This window comes from Mugil cephalus, chromosome 21 (assembly GCF_022458985.1).
Source record: "Mugil cephalus isolate CIBA_MC_2020 chromosome 21, CIBA_Mcephalus_1.1, whole genome shotgun sequence".
Taxonomy (NCBI): domain Eukaryota; kingdom Metazoa; phylum Chordata; class Actinopteri; order Mugiliformes; family Mugilidae; genus Mugil; species Mugil cephalus.
Window position 1 is genome coordinate 2,473,535 of NC_061790.1, and position 16,958 is coordinate 2,490,492.

General features: G+C 44.3%; 1 protein-coding gene across 4 annotated transcripts in view; it reads right to left on the reverse strand.

The window, feature by feature from the left end:
• hivep2a (HIVEP zinc finger 2a) overlaps window positions 1-16,958 on the reverse strand; it is a 117,985-nt gene that overhangs the window by 3,624 nt on the left and 97,403 nt on the right. For 3 of the 4 annotated variants that reach the window (XM_047574340.1, XM_047574341.1, XM_047574342.1), the window contains 11 exons: window positions 15,100-16,925; window positions 14,598-14,858; window positions 14,157-14,322; window positions 13,779-13,872; window positions 11,847-13,617; window positions 11,594-11,751; window positions 6,223-6,398; window positions 5,232-5,333; window positions 1,310-2,162; window positions 1,106-1,214; window positions 89-208 (listed from right to left, as the gene is read on the reverse strand). In XM_047574340.1, coding sequence (XP_047430296.1) covers window positions 89-208; window positions 1,106-1,214; window positions 1,310-2,162; window positions 5,232-5,333; window positions 6,223-6,398; window positions 11,594-11,751; window positions 11,847-13,617; window positions 13,779-13,872; window positions 14,157-14,322; window positions 14,598-14,858; window positions 15,100-16,925 — 5,636 coding nt within the window. The remainder of the gene's footprint in view (window positions 1-88; window positions 209-1,105; window positions 1,215-1,309; window positions 2,163-5,231; window positions 5,334-6,222; window positions 6,399-11,593; window positions 11,752-11,846; window positions 13,618-13,778; window positions 13,873-14,156; window positions 14,323-14,597; window positions 14,859-15,099; window positions 16,926-16,958) is intronic. The other variant, XM_047574343.1, reaches the window with a different exon arrangement.

The window sequence follows — 16,958 nt, forward strand, 5'->3', positions numbered from 1 at the left end:
AAATAAAACAAAATAAAATAATTAAAATAAATTGTATGAGCGAAATAAAATAAAATAAAATAAAATAAAATAAAATAAAATAAAATACCTGGACTTGAGAGTGGAGGGGAAGGTGACTGAACAGGACCTGGTGGGGTGGGCTTGACTGGTTACCACGGTTACCCCCCTGGTCCCGTTCCCCTGACGACAGTGAACTGGGAAGGTGTTCCTGGAAAAGGCAGGCGGAGGAAAACCATGAGGAAGAGCTTTCAGACGCAGCACGAAACCCACAAAACAAATACACACACTTACTGGTCAAGTACTATACACAATAAACACATGTGAAAATCAAATCAAATCCTCTATAAAAGTGTAAAAGTGAAAAAACTGAAATGTGTAACAAAAACAAACAAAACAAAAAACAAATCACGAAGCCTCACTCTAATTTCTTGTGCATGAATAGTGATGGTTAAAACATTATTTGGGCAGAGTGGGACCATCAGCGGGAGCCAGAGTTTGAAGTGGGGCTCTTAAGAAGAAAAACAGCCGCGGTATTAACTGAACCACCACCGTTGACGGCCAAGATCCCATTACCACCAGAACCAGCAACCCCATCCTCCATCACCCCCTCCCTCCCTCTCTCTCTCTTTCTCCAACTCTGTCTGTTGTTCCCTCGTTTTCTCTGATGGAATCGTGGAATCACATGATTGAGTTGAAAAAAAATAAAATTAATGTGATTACTAATTTCTTTAAAGATGACACAGGTGAAATTTAAGATTTTTCAAGACCATTAAATTCAAGATCTGCACAAAGTAGGAAACTCAGGACATCCGTTGGGTGGGCTCCACTAATGAGGAACAGAAACATAACAGAGCAGAGGGGGTCGTACTGCAGATGAAGTGGTAATAAATGGACGTAATGATTTAAGACTGTAAATGTAATTTAAGACCTACAACACGAGATTTGCTCATATTTAAGACTTTTTAAGGAATTAAATTGGGATTATCAAATTTTAGACTTTTTAAGACTCCACAGAAACCCTGATAAAAGATAAAGAATGACTAAAATGTGACAAAGACTAATAAGCTAATATTCCTGTGAAGCCTGAATCAAAGATGAATCCTACCGTCTCCATCTCTGCGCTGGTCCTGCGACGTCCCAGAGGACCGAAGTCTCCCAGACCCGACGCCCCGGCCTGATGACTCTGCCTCAGGCCCCGGACTCCGCTCTGCTGGCTGGTGATCACAAACGAGCACGAATCACATTAACATGGGGCCAAAATTAGCATAATGCGTTCAAGCGACTGAAGTACTCTCCCCCTGGAGCTCACCTTTGGTAGTGGAGCCCTCGGCGAGGAGACAGCGGCCGGATCATCCCCCGGTGGCGGCCTCGCGGCGAGAGGTCACGCTTGAAGTCCCTTCCTGCTGGAGATGTGGGTCGAGGGGACAGCAGAGAGAGGGGTCCCCTCCTGGGGGAGAGGTCTCGCCGGTATCCCCCCGCAGCGCCCAGCTCCCTCTTAGGGGAGATGTGACGCAGGGGGGAGATGTCCCGCCGGGGCGAGAGGTGCCCAGTGCGGGGCGAGAGGTCGCGGCGTGGGGAGAGGTAGCGGCGGGCCGAGGGTGAGGAGGATGGGGAGATGGGGGACGGGCAGCCGGAGTGGTCCAACCCTGGCGAGGACAGGCGAGAGGATGGGGAGGAGAGGTCTGGAGATGGGATGGGGAGGTCTTCCTCCATGGAGGAGGAGGAGGAGGGCGGGACCAGCAGCCGGCTGCCCAGCGGCCTCTGCTGGCCTCGCTGATACTCCATCTGAGGGTGCTCCCTGCCGGCCGGGTCCTGCGCCGTGATCTGGATGCTCGGCACGGTGGTGAAGTAGCCGAACAGGGGCGGCTTGTTGGCGCCGCCCAGGAGGTCGGACGCCGAGTGGTGGGAAAGATGAGGTGCGGGGTGGGAGGAGGAGGCGACGGCGGTGATGGAGAGCGATGGCAGGCCGTAGGGCTGAGGGCTGGTGGAGCGCGAACGAGTCTTGGGGGTGGAGTCCCCGTCGTAGTCGTCCTCCTCGTCGTCATCGTCCTCGTCCCCGTCTTCCTCTCCACCCTCGGAGTCGTCGGCGTCTGAGAACTGGTGGTCGGCCATGGTTCCTCTGGACGACTTCTCAGACGACCTCTGGCCTTCCTCGCCGACATCTTAGAGAGGACGAAGAAGGAGGAAAAGCAGAAAGTAGAGAATGAGACAGAGAGAGAAGTAGAAAGAGAGAAAAGAAAGCCAGAAGAAAAGAGGAATAAGTGGACAGAGAAAAGGGTTTGGTATTAAAATGCGGCAACAGAAAGAAGTTCCCACCAGCTCAAACCAATAAAACATAAAACACAATGAAGTTATTTGAGACAAACCCCTCAACGCTCTGGTTCCTCTGCAGAGTGGACTGCAGCCAAATGTTGGCAGGCTGTATCTGTATAGTAGCTGCAAAAGCTGCCAACACTTTGGATCTGACTTTATTATAAACCCGAGCCAGCTGATCGGCTGCTAACAAAGTGAATACTGGAAAAGAAAACTTTTGGTTTGTTGTTGAGTCGTCCAGAGCTGTCAGAAGGATTCCTCTGTCCAGACTGATCGAAGGATGAAGATATGGCTTCATTAGAGAGAGAGCAGCCCTTTGCAGCTAATAAATTCTATTTAGGCAACAGGAAATCAGATCCAGTTAGCCTCTCAAACACTTGTTTTTTTTTTTTTTTTTTCCACAAACCACAAATGTTTACGTCTCACTGATTCGATCCCTGCAGCTCTCTCTTTCCCAAAAAAAACACCCTTAAGAGTGTGAGTCTGTCTGCCAATTAGATCCCGAGCCAAAACACACACCGGGGCTCAATTGAAGTAAAATTTAATTTGGCGGTCTACATGGTGGGAAATCACCCCCAGCTACCAGCTAGCATACTGGTACAATGTGATGCTAATGGCTCGGTTTATCCACTTTAACGAGACTTTTGCTTTTACTCTGAAACGCCTGTGCACAGAGAGCGAGAGCACTCGGCAGCTTCTTAACACTTTTGTTTTAATACCTGCAGGTCTGGAATATATTACATCCATGCTTTGGGGCATTTAGAAGATGCATCTTAACGATGTTGCACAAAGTAAACATTTGCTGCAAGCGCTGAAAACAAATCAAGACAATTCAAGAAAAACCTATGAAACGGATGGATTTGTAAGCGATACACTATATGCTAAATTCATAGTGAGTAGTGACGTGTAGGTCTTTCTTGTTACGGGATTATCCATTTCTTCATATTATTTGGTACAAAATTCATGCTGATTTGACAGATTTGGAACCAGTCAGGCCAGTCTTCTGGTAACGCAGCTTGGGAATCAAACACGAACATCGAGGTTCCAGATTCACTTATGCATTTTTGTTGGTAGATGCCAGGTAAAACTAAAACAAACTAAATATATATAAATATATATATAACTCTAAATATATGAGACCACGAGTAGAGGTGTAGAGTTTTCACGGCAGGTTAAGAAACATTTTTACGGAAGTCATAAACTTTTGAATCTTGGGCAAAACTTTGATCAGAAAGATGTTGTTTCTCCCTCCACAGCTGATTTATTTATATTTATATTTTTTATATTTGCTTCTCCACTAAGCAGATCTTTGCTGGAAAGCAATCAGTTCCCAATGGAGACACTCCACACCAATTTTCCGTCACAAGTGGGCAGGGAAGTTGCTCTGGCTTCCAGGCCAGACTCGACTTCTAACATTTATCAGGGTTGTAGATCAAAAAAGGAATAATTTAATTTCCCAAAATGGTTGTTGTTGTTGTTGTTTTTTAATCAAGCAAATGGATCTGTTGGGGACTATTTTCCGTGACGCATGAATCTGTATTTGTTGGTCTAGTGAGTATGTGAGGCAGCAGGATAGTGTGTGTGTGTGTTCATTTTAATGACTCACTGATAATACTTGTTAGTAGGAAAGATTTACTCCTGCTCCTCATCTAATCTGTTGAATATCATCCTTTAACCAGAGGACTGATCATGCTGTTGTTTCTACATCGTACCAGTTGCGTAGTTAAAACCAAAACCAGAAAGAATATAAAAATCCCACCAATTTCCAGCTTCATTATCAAGTCACCAGAAGATTAACGGGACATCGAACCCCGTTCATCTGCTCAGACGGCGCCGCCGCCCCCCCGAGGGATGGCTGACGAGAATTTATTATTTGTGAATATTTTATAGGAAATCGTATTCATCAGCGCCACAACATCTTCCCCACTAATAATTTTTAGATCATTTTCCATATCGGCCGGTTAATGCGAAGGGGGATTGGCAAGAAAACAAGGAGGACTTTCAGGAGGACTTTCAGGAGGACTTTTCATTCAAGCCTGTAGCTGTAAAGGGTGGTGGTAGGGAGTAAAAACGGACTTAGACACTGGGGGAAACAACATTTCTTGGTTGTCCACCTTCACCTGAAGGGCAGGGGACACTACTCTGAAGACAATGTCGACACTTTAGCCACAGAAGACAGATGGTCTGAAAGAGGAGTACAGGAAGACATCTATGTCAAAAAGGAAAACCCCTCTCTGGACAGGGGAGGTGGACTGAGATACAATCATAGTCTGAATACCCGTCTACAAAAAGTTTCACCGTCATTTACACCTTGAGACTAGAATTTCTGGACATTAATGGATCATTAGGGTACAATTCATTGATACCACGATCAAAACAGTTTCCTCCAATTACACAAAGGTAAGTACGTGGTCTACAGCTGACCCCAGTCAGAGTGGGTTTTAGGTGGACCTGAACTTGGACAAAACATCTTCAGGAAACACAACAAGTCCAGTTGACTTCGTTTCAGCTCATTTCAATCAAACCTTCTCATCCCTCCATCCGCTTCTCCACCAATCAGAGAAGAGAGGAGGCGGATTCCTGTCACTGCCGATGATCTGCAAATGTTTGTTGCAGCCTCAGACTGAACTGACGGAAAATAAAACTGGAATTTCTCACAGGACTATTTTAATGTAATAAGAGACAGTGGAGGGATTATATATTCAACCCCCCGACTGCCTTTTCCTTTTTGTGTGTCAGTTGTGGTTGTTTGACATAAGTCCAGGCTGTCAGGATGAGCTCTGCTTCCCATTACACTAATTGTCCCTGTACGACCGCACCGAGCCAAAGACGCTGCAGGCAGCACTCAACGAGATAGCAGGATGTCCCTGCAGTTCCTGGAGAGTGTGTTTGGGTTTGTGTGTTTGTGGGTTTCCTACCTCCTTCGTCTGCCTCGGTGTCCTCAACCGAAGACATGGAGACTCCCAGCTCCAGACACTTTTTCATATGAGCCTTAGACTTCATGTGCTTCGTCAGGTTTCCTGTAACACACACAGACACACACAAAAAAACAAAAAACGTTTAATGATCCTTAAAACTAGTCTCACTGGAAACGCATCCACACCAAAGTGAAGAAGAAAAGAGAGAAGATGAAATGGAAATAGATGGGGAGGCCACAAAATTACAATTTACAAATTATATATAATTTATACATAATGTCATTTAATGACAAAATTACACAACATGGGCTGAACTTGGGCTGAATGCAAAGTCAGATACATACACTGAGCTCTGAAAACCTATCAGGGAGATAATGGCTTTTTTTATTTTTTACTTTATTACAGATCACATATCAGCTCGTCAGCGTCTCCGTCCTCAGATATGATGGAGGTTCCCGTCTGACCACAGCAGCAAAAAGCTGCCTCTCTGCATGTTTTATTCATTCATTTAACCATTAATGTTTTATTTTTTATTTTTTTTAGGATTTAATTCTTCAGCCCAGTGAAGATAAAGCCTCAGTGCAGACTTTAAAAATCTGCCAACATGTGGAAAACTGTGATTTTTTTGTACAAAGTGTTGATTGAAATGTGTTCTTTCCATGGCAAGAGGCAAATTTACCAAGATACTGATGGAACATCTATGATATCTTGTGGTCAGTGAAGTCATAAAACACAACATTTCAGGCCTCTGCTGTCATGGTATTGATTTTTGGATATTTTCTGCAGCCCAGTTTGGTTTTCCATGTCTTTCCTGCTTCCTTGGTGTTTTATGTCCTGCTTCACTTCCTGTTTCTCTCTGATTGTTGATTGGAGTTACCTCTAATTACCCTGCCTCTACCACGCAGCACTTTTTTGTTCCAGATTTAAAGAGATACTCAAAAAAAAAAAAAAAAACTAGTTGTGCATGAAGAGGAATAAAAAGAGGCCGTGCCTTTCGTCTTGAATGCAAAGTTGCAGAACTTGCAGACGTAGGGTCGGACGTCGGTGTGCGTTCGGATGTGTTTCTTCAGCATGCTGGGCTTCTTGCAGCGGATGCCGCACTCCTCGCAGATATACTTCCCTCGGCCGCGCCCCCGCACGTAAACGTAGTCCTCATTGGATTTGTACCTGGAAACAAAAATAAGAACACTAATGTAGGTTTTCATATTTACAGTGACATCATATATAATCTCTACGGCATATAAGACAATTACTGTATAATTTCAGTCTAATAAGGTTGGTCAACTCTTCTGCAGGAGGTTGAGATTTGCTTTTATTTTTTTGCTGTTAAATTAAAGGTTTGCACCGATAGACACATGCTATGCAGGAACAGATGAAGATAAAATCCAAATTGTAAATGTAAATCGAATAAAATCCTGCATGGATTCCTCTCTTGGTTGGATACTCTATTGGTCGTCATGGCAACCACTCTGTCCTCCACTAGGAGGGGGTCAGAGGTCACGGTCAGCAGCCCTGCAGCTTCTAGAGATTCACCGTCACACTCTGGGACACAGAGTTTTTGGCTCAAATGAAGCTGAAATCAGGTTTTAACGCTGCAAGTAACAAAAAAGTTAATTAAAACAAAAGGCTCCGCTTCACAGAGGCAGCAGAGGATAAAGAGACTGGTCTGCAGAGGAGGCTGCAAGGTCCTTAAAATGAGCTGATGTAGAACAAGAGCTTCATTATCTCATTAAACATCGGTGTTTAACCTGGGATGCGGCTTAGGCTGGAAACGTAACGAAGTCGCAGGTTTAAGGAAACGTCGTTCTTGTCATTATTATTACAAACTATAAAAATATAACAGCTGGGTGTATTTGAGCATTCGAGCACATGTAGATCAATTCAATCCACAACAGTCAAGTGGTGCAGGACGACGTTAACGCCCCAACATGACTGTGACTGGATTTGTTTTAAAGCCACTACATAACTGATATAATCACTACATGATGAATGATTGACCTCCTACGCTGTTTAATCCCTTTATTAGTGAATGGAACGCGACCCTTGAGCTGCTGCTCTCTAAACATCTGTAAAATGACAGTAGAAAGTGCCATAACATCTGTATTTTTCATTATTTACTGTGCGTTTGAATTTTTAGCAAATTCCAGTCACTTTTTTTGAGTTATTTTATCGTACTACGAGCACCGTTAATTAAAATAAATTGCAGAAAAATAAACTTTCTGAATGAAACCATCTCTCTGTAGTGAATTCCTTTCATGAAAGGAGGCTCATGAAATACTGTCCTTGGCTTCAAATGCCATTTATTTTTTTATTTATTTTTTTACTTTTTATAAGCCAGAGAACAACTCTGAGAAAAAATATTTAATTTTGTAGTAACTTCTATGCCACTTGTTCGAATTTAATTATTTTGGTGTTTTACATTTTCAGGATGAAAGACAACGGCGCCTATAACTACCCCTTCAGGAGAAGACTCCTGACCCTTTAAGTTGTTTCTACTCTGTCATGTACACTGATCAGCCATAACATTATGACCACCTTCGTAATATTGAGAATTGACATGAGCTTTCTGCCGGTGTTGAATGTCGTTAGTTGGGGGCCTTTGAGTTGTTCCTAAAGCGTTTTTGTGTTTGTCAGGCTGCATCCTGCTGGGGATTGCTGCTGCCATCAAGGAGTGTCATGCTTTGGCATCAGGGTGGCTGGTCTGGTCTATGTGGTGGCTATGCAACATCCACATGAATGAAATCCAGGTGCAAAAGTTTCCCAGCAGAACACTGAATTGTCATAAGATGGTCAATATAATTTACTTCTCCTGTCAGTGGTCATAATGTTGTGGCTGATTGGTGAAAGTCGTGGTCAGAGTCATGAAATGAAGCTGGCATGTTGGCATATACTGAGATATCAATGTTACGTTTTCAGACGGTTCATTTCTTTTATGAGATGGAGATAATTGTCATGAAATGCACTTTTTCTGCCCAAAAAGAGATTTTCTTTGACATCTATTCATGTAGTAACAGGATAAATTATATGTTTGGTGTGCATGCCTCTAAAAGTTATTCAACTCAAACAGAGAGGGGTAAGAAAACGCTGTTTACTTGACCCGGTCACAGCCCACAGACATGTTCAACCTTTCTTTGTTTCAAGCTAAAACGGGAACCTCTGCATCTTCAGGCTGCTCATCGGGACCGCAGTCCTCCAACCGGTCCCACTTATTCTTTTACTAGACTTAAACATCACTGTCAGACGTGATTGTCTAACCCACATGAGGCCTTGAGTGAAACAGCGGACACTTGGCAGCAGCATCGGTGCATGTCTGCATGAGCCCGTCTGTCTGTCATGGAGAGGAATGACCACCGACCACCAGTCAAACGCTGGTAAATCTCGTCTGCCTTTGCTCCGCCGCAAGGAGCTTCACATTTATGTTAGTTTTATTTTTTTTTCAAGTGGGAGCATAAAAATTCTCTGTGGGGCAATAGTGAAAACGGCTGGCGAGCTGTGCAGCAGTTTCCTGTCCTGTCCGGTCTGCAGAGGACGGACGAGTAGGTAATGGGTAGTTCAGGGCCCGGTGCGTTAAAAAGGAGGTCAGATATCAGGTACATCAAACGATCCGTCTGCATCTGCGAGGGGGGAAATTCAGTCTTTCAACTGCGCCGCGGACTGGGAAATACCTCTGAGCGCTAGTCTGAGTCGAGACGTTTACACAGCTGGGGCCGCTTACAAAAATGAGTTATGATGATTGTTTTGCTTTATTCTATTTTATTCACAGCACACGGTAAGTTCATAAAGCCGGATCACTTTCCCAACTTTTTAAGAGACGGGGAGACGGAGAGGTGACAGATTCTCTCCCGTTGCCACAAACCGTCATGCATCACGTTGAGCGTATTTCTGGGAGTCTGTTTACTACTTATTTATGTGCGTACGTTTTTTTCTGTGCCCTCCTTGTGTGCACTCATTGCTTCTAAAGTGTCCTTTGGGGACACTGGAGGATTACTTCACTGTCTGCTGCATTTAATAACTCCCCGTGTGAGTGAGAAGGTATATTTGCATGTCTGTTCCATCCAGTAACCTTGGTCTTTCTGGCTCTCTACTGTAGCCTATAAAACATTATGATACTGTAGGATTGTGTCACGCTACAGGGGTTTCTAGCTTAAACGACCCCAAACAGTTTAATACAAAGCAAAGTTCTTTCAATGTGGAAAGGATAAGTGTGTTTAAAGGAACTGAAAAACAACGTTATAAATAATAAAAGGTCTCTTTTGCTCTCTTGACATGATCAGATCTGTGTCACACAAGCAATTATTTCACCACGATCCAGATAAAAGCCCAAACTTTTCAAATGCTAAATGTTGTCTAAAATGCATAAAGGCTACGGAGTAATGCTTTAAACCCACAGTAGAGAAAAGGTCATTCAGTACTAGGGCTGGGTATCGTTCATTTTTTTTTCTGATATGATGCCAATTCCGATACCTTGGTTTCGATACCAGAACAACAACAAAAATACATCGGCATTGCAGCACACATTTTTTATTTTCCACAAATGATTATTTTCTTGCAATGCAAAGATTTACTTTCTTGGATATCAGAATTTGGCACCAAAAGATTTATTATTTATTTTTTGATATTCCATAGGATCTAGGAGTATTCATAATGTGTCAGCCCTATTCAGCACCAGGGTTTGATACATAACAGTTTTCAGTACTTGGTGGAATGGACACATTCTCAAATTCAGCCCAATTTAACTTAATATTCTTTTTAAAAAATGAAACCAAATAAAATATGGCTATAAATGTGGCTATTCATTACTTAATAAAACATCCATTTAATAAAATCTGGCCAGAAAATGGCCAGAATTGGTCAAATTATGCTTTAAAGCCAGATTTTCCTGTCTTTCTTTTTTTTCTTTTTAATGTCACAAAATATGCATCACTCTTCAAATGTTAAATATTGTCTATAATGCAGGGAGGCCATGTCCATGTCCAGAATAATCCTTCCGGGGTGGAACAGAGAAAAGATCATTCAGTGACAACATTGAGTACATAAGAGTACGTCCGTGGCTACAGACAGATGCTTTAAAGCCAAACCCAAAGAGTAGGCCTCTATACAAATATGAATCTTGCTGAAACTAAAGTGTCCCAGTTTGTGGTGACTTGATTAAATCTTACTTTGGGAATATAAACTAACATAATTGAGTTCTTATATCTAGATTATGACTCAAGACAGAACCAGATAGTTCAGGGCCAGTCTTAACTGGTATTGTAGTATAGACAAAACTTATTGTCCCTGTCAAAGACTCTTTTCATTTTGATACAGATTCATGTTCCCAAATCTCATGCGGGAAGATGAATGTAGTGAGAAATGGGGACTTTGTCCTTCCCTTTGTCAGCATTTTCAGGAAAACGTAAATCAGCTCTTTAGAAAGTATTATAATAGTTTCTAAGCTTGGACAACAAACATTGTGAAAGTAGCAGCAGTGGGCAAAACACTGCATTTATGTGCTAAAGCGCAATCCGTGAAGTCAGAATTTAATAATGAAGTTTTAAAAATAGCAAATGATAATAAGGGAATTATAAATAAACAACTCATAAAATGAAAAAATGGAAAGTAAAATAAAACGGTAAAGGAATTTAATAGGATTAGCCTTCTCAGTAACTAACACAGTAAGTAAATAAATAAACCCAGTTGCTGATGTTAAAAAAAAACTGTGCAAAGAAGTCTTTAAAATGCAACTAATGAGGGACAGATCCCACTTCACATCAGTCTATAAAAAAACGAGAGCAAGAATTATGAAAGGCGACGGCCAATTACAGCGATGCAGCTCAAGTCGTTAGCCCGTGATGGGTTTACCAGGCTCAGGCTCTTGGCCTGAATCTCACGGACACAAATTAAGCCCAAAGAATTGGCTGTAAAAGGATAAGTCTGCTTTTTTATACCTAAGAAGATTTTTTTCTAAGTAATCGCGATGAACCAGATATCCTTACAGTTCATACACAGGTCATAAGTGTTCATTTTTTATTGAATATTCAGCTGTTAGGATTAAGACAAAGACGAAAGGGTAATTGGACAGCTCGGTATTTTGTGAGTCTGGGGCCTCAGTTACATCAGATCATGTGAGGGGAGTTTAGTTAAAGACAAACTGTATTTGACATACATTATATACATACACTCAAAATGATTTCTGCTCTCTAACTCACTGGTTGAAGAGGAAGCACGGAACAAACAATAAAATATTTCGTCTGTGCTCTACGATGCAAGTCAATGGAAGCAAAAGTGCCCAAAAAAATATGTTTACCATCCATCTCAGACTTCGGAATACCGTATCAGGCAAATATTGTGTATTTGTGTTAGCAAGTGTTTGTGGGACGTACCCGCCTTCGAAGATCTTGATGCGGGTCGGTTCGGTGGCGGGCGGTTTGACTGAGACCTCCTTTTCCACCAGCTCCTCCTTCGAACGGTCCCATGACACAACGCCCTTCATCTTCCTCCCAAAATTACTGACGTCAATTGGCATCAGCTCCGGCTTCAACTACACAAAAAAGAGAAGAAAACAGTGAAGGCAATGAGTTAGATACAAAAACACGTTTCATGCTTTTTGTGTTTTCATTTCATGTTCTTATTTACCTGATCAAACCTCAGCTTCCAGGCCACCGACGACACCAGTTTTCCAGAGCTTGGTGGTGACATGGCTGCTAGTGTGTACATCAGATCAGTGTTTCTCCTTTGTTTGGACCTAAGCAGAGCCAGAGCAGCCTTGGTGCTGAGATTCAGAGGATTGGGATTGTATGAGCTGACACACCACGAACTGTAGACGGAGCTACGCAAAGCAGCCTGGGTACTGTTGGGTTTGGTGTAGTTCAGGAAGCACCAGCTGACTCTGCTTGTGGTGCGCAGGCTAGGGAACTGGAAAAACTGCTGGACATCAGCCACATCAGTGAGCAGCAGAGTCTGACCCGCCGCTCCGGACGATCCTGCGCTTTGGTTGGCAGCAAGCTGGACCAGCATGTTGACAGGAATTTTACCAGGCTGCTTTGTGTTGTCAGTGTCGTCTGCATCATTGGAGGAGATCATGGACTCTGGGCTGGAGTTGCGATCTGGGGCTGAATCATCCACATCAAGCTCCTCTGGGGAGTCCCGGCCACAAGAAAGAGGGGAACGGTCTGTGACTATCTGAAGAGGAGGAGTGAAACTTTCAGCCCGGGGGACATCCGAGAGGTGGGGTGCAGAGGAACGGACGGGAATGGCAATCTTGGTGGCAACTGGTAAGTCACTGAGTGGAGGAGAAGAGGACATCCTTTCAGAATCATCTATAGAGCCTTCGCTCTTCAGACGGGCTCTCTGACCTCTTGCCTGCCCCTTCTCGGGATTGCTGCAGCTTTCGGTTCCGCTCAGCTCCACAGCACTCATCTCCTTCACAATTTGTCCAAACATTCTCTCCTCCTTCACTCTCTTCTGCTGCTTAGTCTCGATGAAAAGCTCAAGTGAGCTGGCTGGGGAAAGCATGCGCTTACTGCCTCCAATGCCAGACCCCGAGGCGTCTGTGGTGGATATAGTGCCTGATGTTAGTGACAGTGGGATCCCTGTGTTCAGTCGTTGCTCTGGGAGTGAATCTGGACCCTTCCAGAGTGGGTGGCGCAGTGCACCATCAGTCTGTCCTAGGAGGTGTGATAGGTTGAAGCCTGCTCCACCTATCCCTCCTCCAATTCCACCAGGTGGCTTGTTGACACTCACAATACCAACCGGAGTGCTGTTGTCTGCACTGCCAGACCTGGCTGGGCCCAGTCCCTGCACTCCGCTATCATGGGATGCTATCAGTTGACTAACGCTGGTGTACATAACACTACCAAATGATGGCACATGTGTTTGGATCCGCACAGGAACCAGCAAACCAGGTAAAGAAGCCTGGGAGCCCAGGTTCTGAGTGGCAAAGACAGGTTGGATCTGCTGCAGTAGCATGGAGGGGGAGGTTGAGCTTGGCAGGGAGATCTTGGAGGAGAGAGAACCCACGTTTGGTTGCTGCGACAGAGGAGAGGATCGAGATGAGAACGAGGCACTGTAAATCTGAGAGTTTAGATTTTCTGACTTTGCGTCATATGGCTGCTGATCATGGATTTGCTGCAGGGGGTGGAGCAGTGGCTGTTTGTGGGGTGGGAGTCCAGGCAGGTTGCCTGGTGATCTGATGTGGAGTTTTTGGAGTTGCTGTTGGGCTTGGAGGGTCACCTGCTGCCTGGGTGTCTGTTCGGTGTCTGGATTCCAGAAACTACTTGGCTGCGGGAAGGAAAGCAATGGTGGACCACTCTGGTATTGCTGAATTTTATCCTTGTTCATGACCTCATGACCTGGATATTCTCCCTCGGAGGACGAGCCCTGAGCCTGCAGGCGTTGCTGCTGGGACCTTTATGGATAAAAAGTGAAATGTCAATAGATTATATTAAGAATTACAAACAATTTATTTAAAAAAGAACACTATTATAGGACCAACTGGAAAAGTTGCATAAGCCAAAACAGTGTTGAAAAAGTAATGTAATGAATAAAATTCAACTCGTATATTCTTACCTGCCATAGAGAGGTTCGTCTTGCAGGCTGTCCTCGCTGATACTCTGCTGGAGAATATGCTGGTGATGCTGTTGGAGTTGGTGTGGTCCAACACCTGTGCATAAAATATAATGATGCATTAAAATTGTTCCCTGCAAAGGAAATCTATCTGTATATACTGTGACTCACACACTGTAAACCCTGTGAGGTTTATTGAGTAGAGGAAGGCTGCTAAAATGTGCTATCGCAGCTTGAACAAAAGTGTCGGGCTAGTAAGCGGCTATGAGCTGGGTTCTTGTTTTTTCATTAGTTGTAGTTGTCTGTATCATCTATGGGTTGTTCAAACTGTACAAACAAATTGTACAAACTCTTTAAATGTTACTATAATGCAAGACTTACCAGCAGTAGTGTTGCCAGTTCTCTTGGTTCGGCTAGTCATGTCAGTGCTGTGCGGAGATCCCGCTGGGCCAGGCCATGCTCCATGTTCCAAACTTTCCTGTTTGATTGACATTTCAGGAGCTCCAGACTCCTGCACGACTGTCTCTGGATAAACACTCAATGAAGCCTGTAAAATGTATGAAGGTAGAATGGGTTAGTTGTAACAAACTGAAAATTGGTGAATGCTAATTGCACTGCATTAGCAAAATTGTAAGTACAGTCACAATGTAGTGAGTCATATAGTGCAAAGAAGTTTAGATGAAGTAGGCGGGGTACACATAAGTATATAAAGTGATGCCTTAGACCTTAATTCCTCCACAATCTAGGTCAGGACCTACAGGTTCAAATAAAGATCAATACAGAGCTGCAAGAATTACAGTAGTAGGTTGATTTTGATGGTACCTGTCGCACAAGATATCCACGCCTGCGTTCCTTCATCCCTGAGGCACTGGAGTACAGCTCTCCTTGTCTGGAGGTAGACAAGCTTCCATAGTCGAAGGATTTGCTGCGCATTTCAGGCAACTCTGTGGGCAGCGTGCATGGTGCCTGCTCTGATGACGACCTCCTCATCTCCCTCTGTTGGTGGTGGCTGGAATATCCACTGCCAGGCACAGTAAGGAACTCAGACTGCTTTGCTCCACTGCCAGAAGCCAATGTGTCATCCTGGTACAGAAAAACAAAGAAAATGTTTCACACTTTGTTAGGAACTTTCTTGGCAATATGCAAAAGCCTTTTACAGGCACAGCACGACATCTTTGCAATCAGTACAAGTACATAACAAGAATGATAAAATACACTAAAAATTAACAGTGCAAAAAGTGGATGCCACAAAGATTTGTAATAAAACCTGTGGAGAAGTAGTTAAGAAACTTGACAAAAAAAATAAAAAAATAAAATGTGGTACCTGTTTAGTAGGTGAGCCAGATTTGAGGCCTTCATCTCTGTCAAAAGACATGGAAAGGGAAGAGGAGTGTGACAAGTTACTCTCCTGACTCGGGCTGCGAGAAAGGCTGGTGCAGGTTGACTCGAAGCTCGATTCTCCAGATGAGTGCTCCATATTTGCCAGACGCAGTCTTTTCTTTTTGGGTGGGAGCTTTTCTGATGGCATCTGGGAGAGTGTGTCACTCCTCTGCGGCAGCTGAAACTCCTCAACATGCGGCTGCTGCTGCTTCTCTGGTTCCTTGGTCATTGGACCAGAGTCAGGACTTAGAGCATCCTCCCCTGTCACCCTGATTTCAGGAACCTGGATGTTGGGCTGTCGGACTAGTTTGTGTGGGATGTGATAGGGCTGGCCAGGCGAGGCAGCAGCTGATGAGGATGAAAGGGAGGCCAGGTCACTGTCACTTTGCAGCTGCTGCTCCATGCTCTCTGTTCTCAGAAGGGCTGATTCAGGACTCAGAGCATCCTCAAAGATCTCTGTGTCAGACTGTTCAGAGTACTGACTAGATGGAGCTTTATCTGAAGGCTGATACCCTGGCTGCTCAAAGGACTCTGACTTATCAAAGGAATTTGGACGGCTAAGAGAGTTGGTGTGCTGGATGACTGATATGACATTCCCTACTGCCTTCCTGGCCTCCGAGTCAGTGAACAGTGCAATGTCCTCAGAGCACATGCTGGCACAGGTATCAAAGCTGTCAGACTGGCTGTGAGCACTATGAAGGGATCCTTTCCCTGTCGGGGTGGCTCTCGACCCATCAAAACTGCTGTGTTTAAACTCATAGTCCCCTATCATCTCCACAGAACCACTACAGCTACTGTCGCAGTGCCCAGGGCTGTCGTCGTCATCCCCAACACTCTTCTCTTTCCTCCTTTTTCTTGTGGCTATTTCTGACGTGCTAACTTGAGTACCATATGCGCTGTAGGGAACATGCTCTGGGACTCCAGGGCTGCGTTCTCCAATCTTTATACTCACTGTCGGAGCTGAAGTTTTTGGCATGTGTCCATAGCCTTCAGCCTCTCCTACATGGGCTTCATTAGCTGAGTGTTCAAATGCACCCTGTCGTTGGAGTCTGGGATGGCCTGGTGGATAAAACACGTCATCTGATGCCGCCATATTATCAAAGGATTGGCTACCTCGAATCCCTTGTGGTACACTAAGATTAGTAGGGGAAGAAGTTGGCATGGAGTTACTCCTAATGAGAGGCCCTGAATCTGATGGAGGCTCTAGAAGTCCTGTACTGCTTTGACAAGGTCCAGTTGGATAGTGCTTGGGATCATTTTTGTAGGAGATGTGGTCTTCGGCTATCTTCCCCATGTCTGCTCCTGCCATGCCCACTGTAATAGACTGTCTTGATCTGGAGTTGGGTTTGTAGTACCAAGTCCGACCAAACATAATCTCTTCGTACGTCTTGACATCAGCATTTGGAGGGCTGATCTGTTGTTCTGCACTTTCAGACCGTGAAAAGTAGCCAGAATCTGTGCTGCCTTTACTGTGAGGACTGAGGAGGTTAAGGGACTGGGACGTGGCGGGATCAGAGTCCTGCCCATTTTTCTCAATCAGCCTCAGGTACAAACGTTGTTTGATAGTGGGGGAGTCATCAAGGGAATGAGCTCTTACTCCGGCCTGTGATGCCAACATGTGGTTTGATCCCTTAATGTCATGAAAGGGTGGGCACTCCATCCCTGTGGAGGGGATTCCCCCAGGCTTGGGAACGATGAGAATAGGCACTTTCATAGATCCCATGGGCAGCTCTTCAGCTGAGTCTGCATAAGCTGGTTCTGCACCACCACCTATACAGAAAGAAACAGTGGAGCGTGATATAC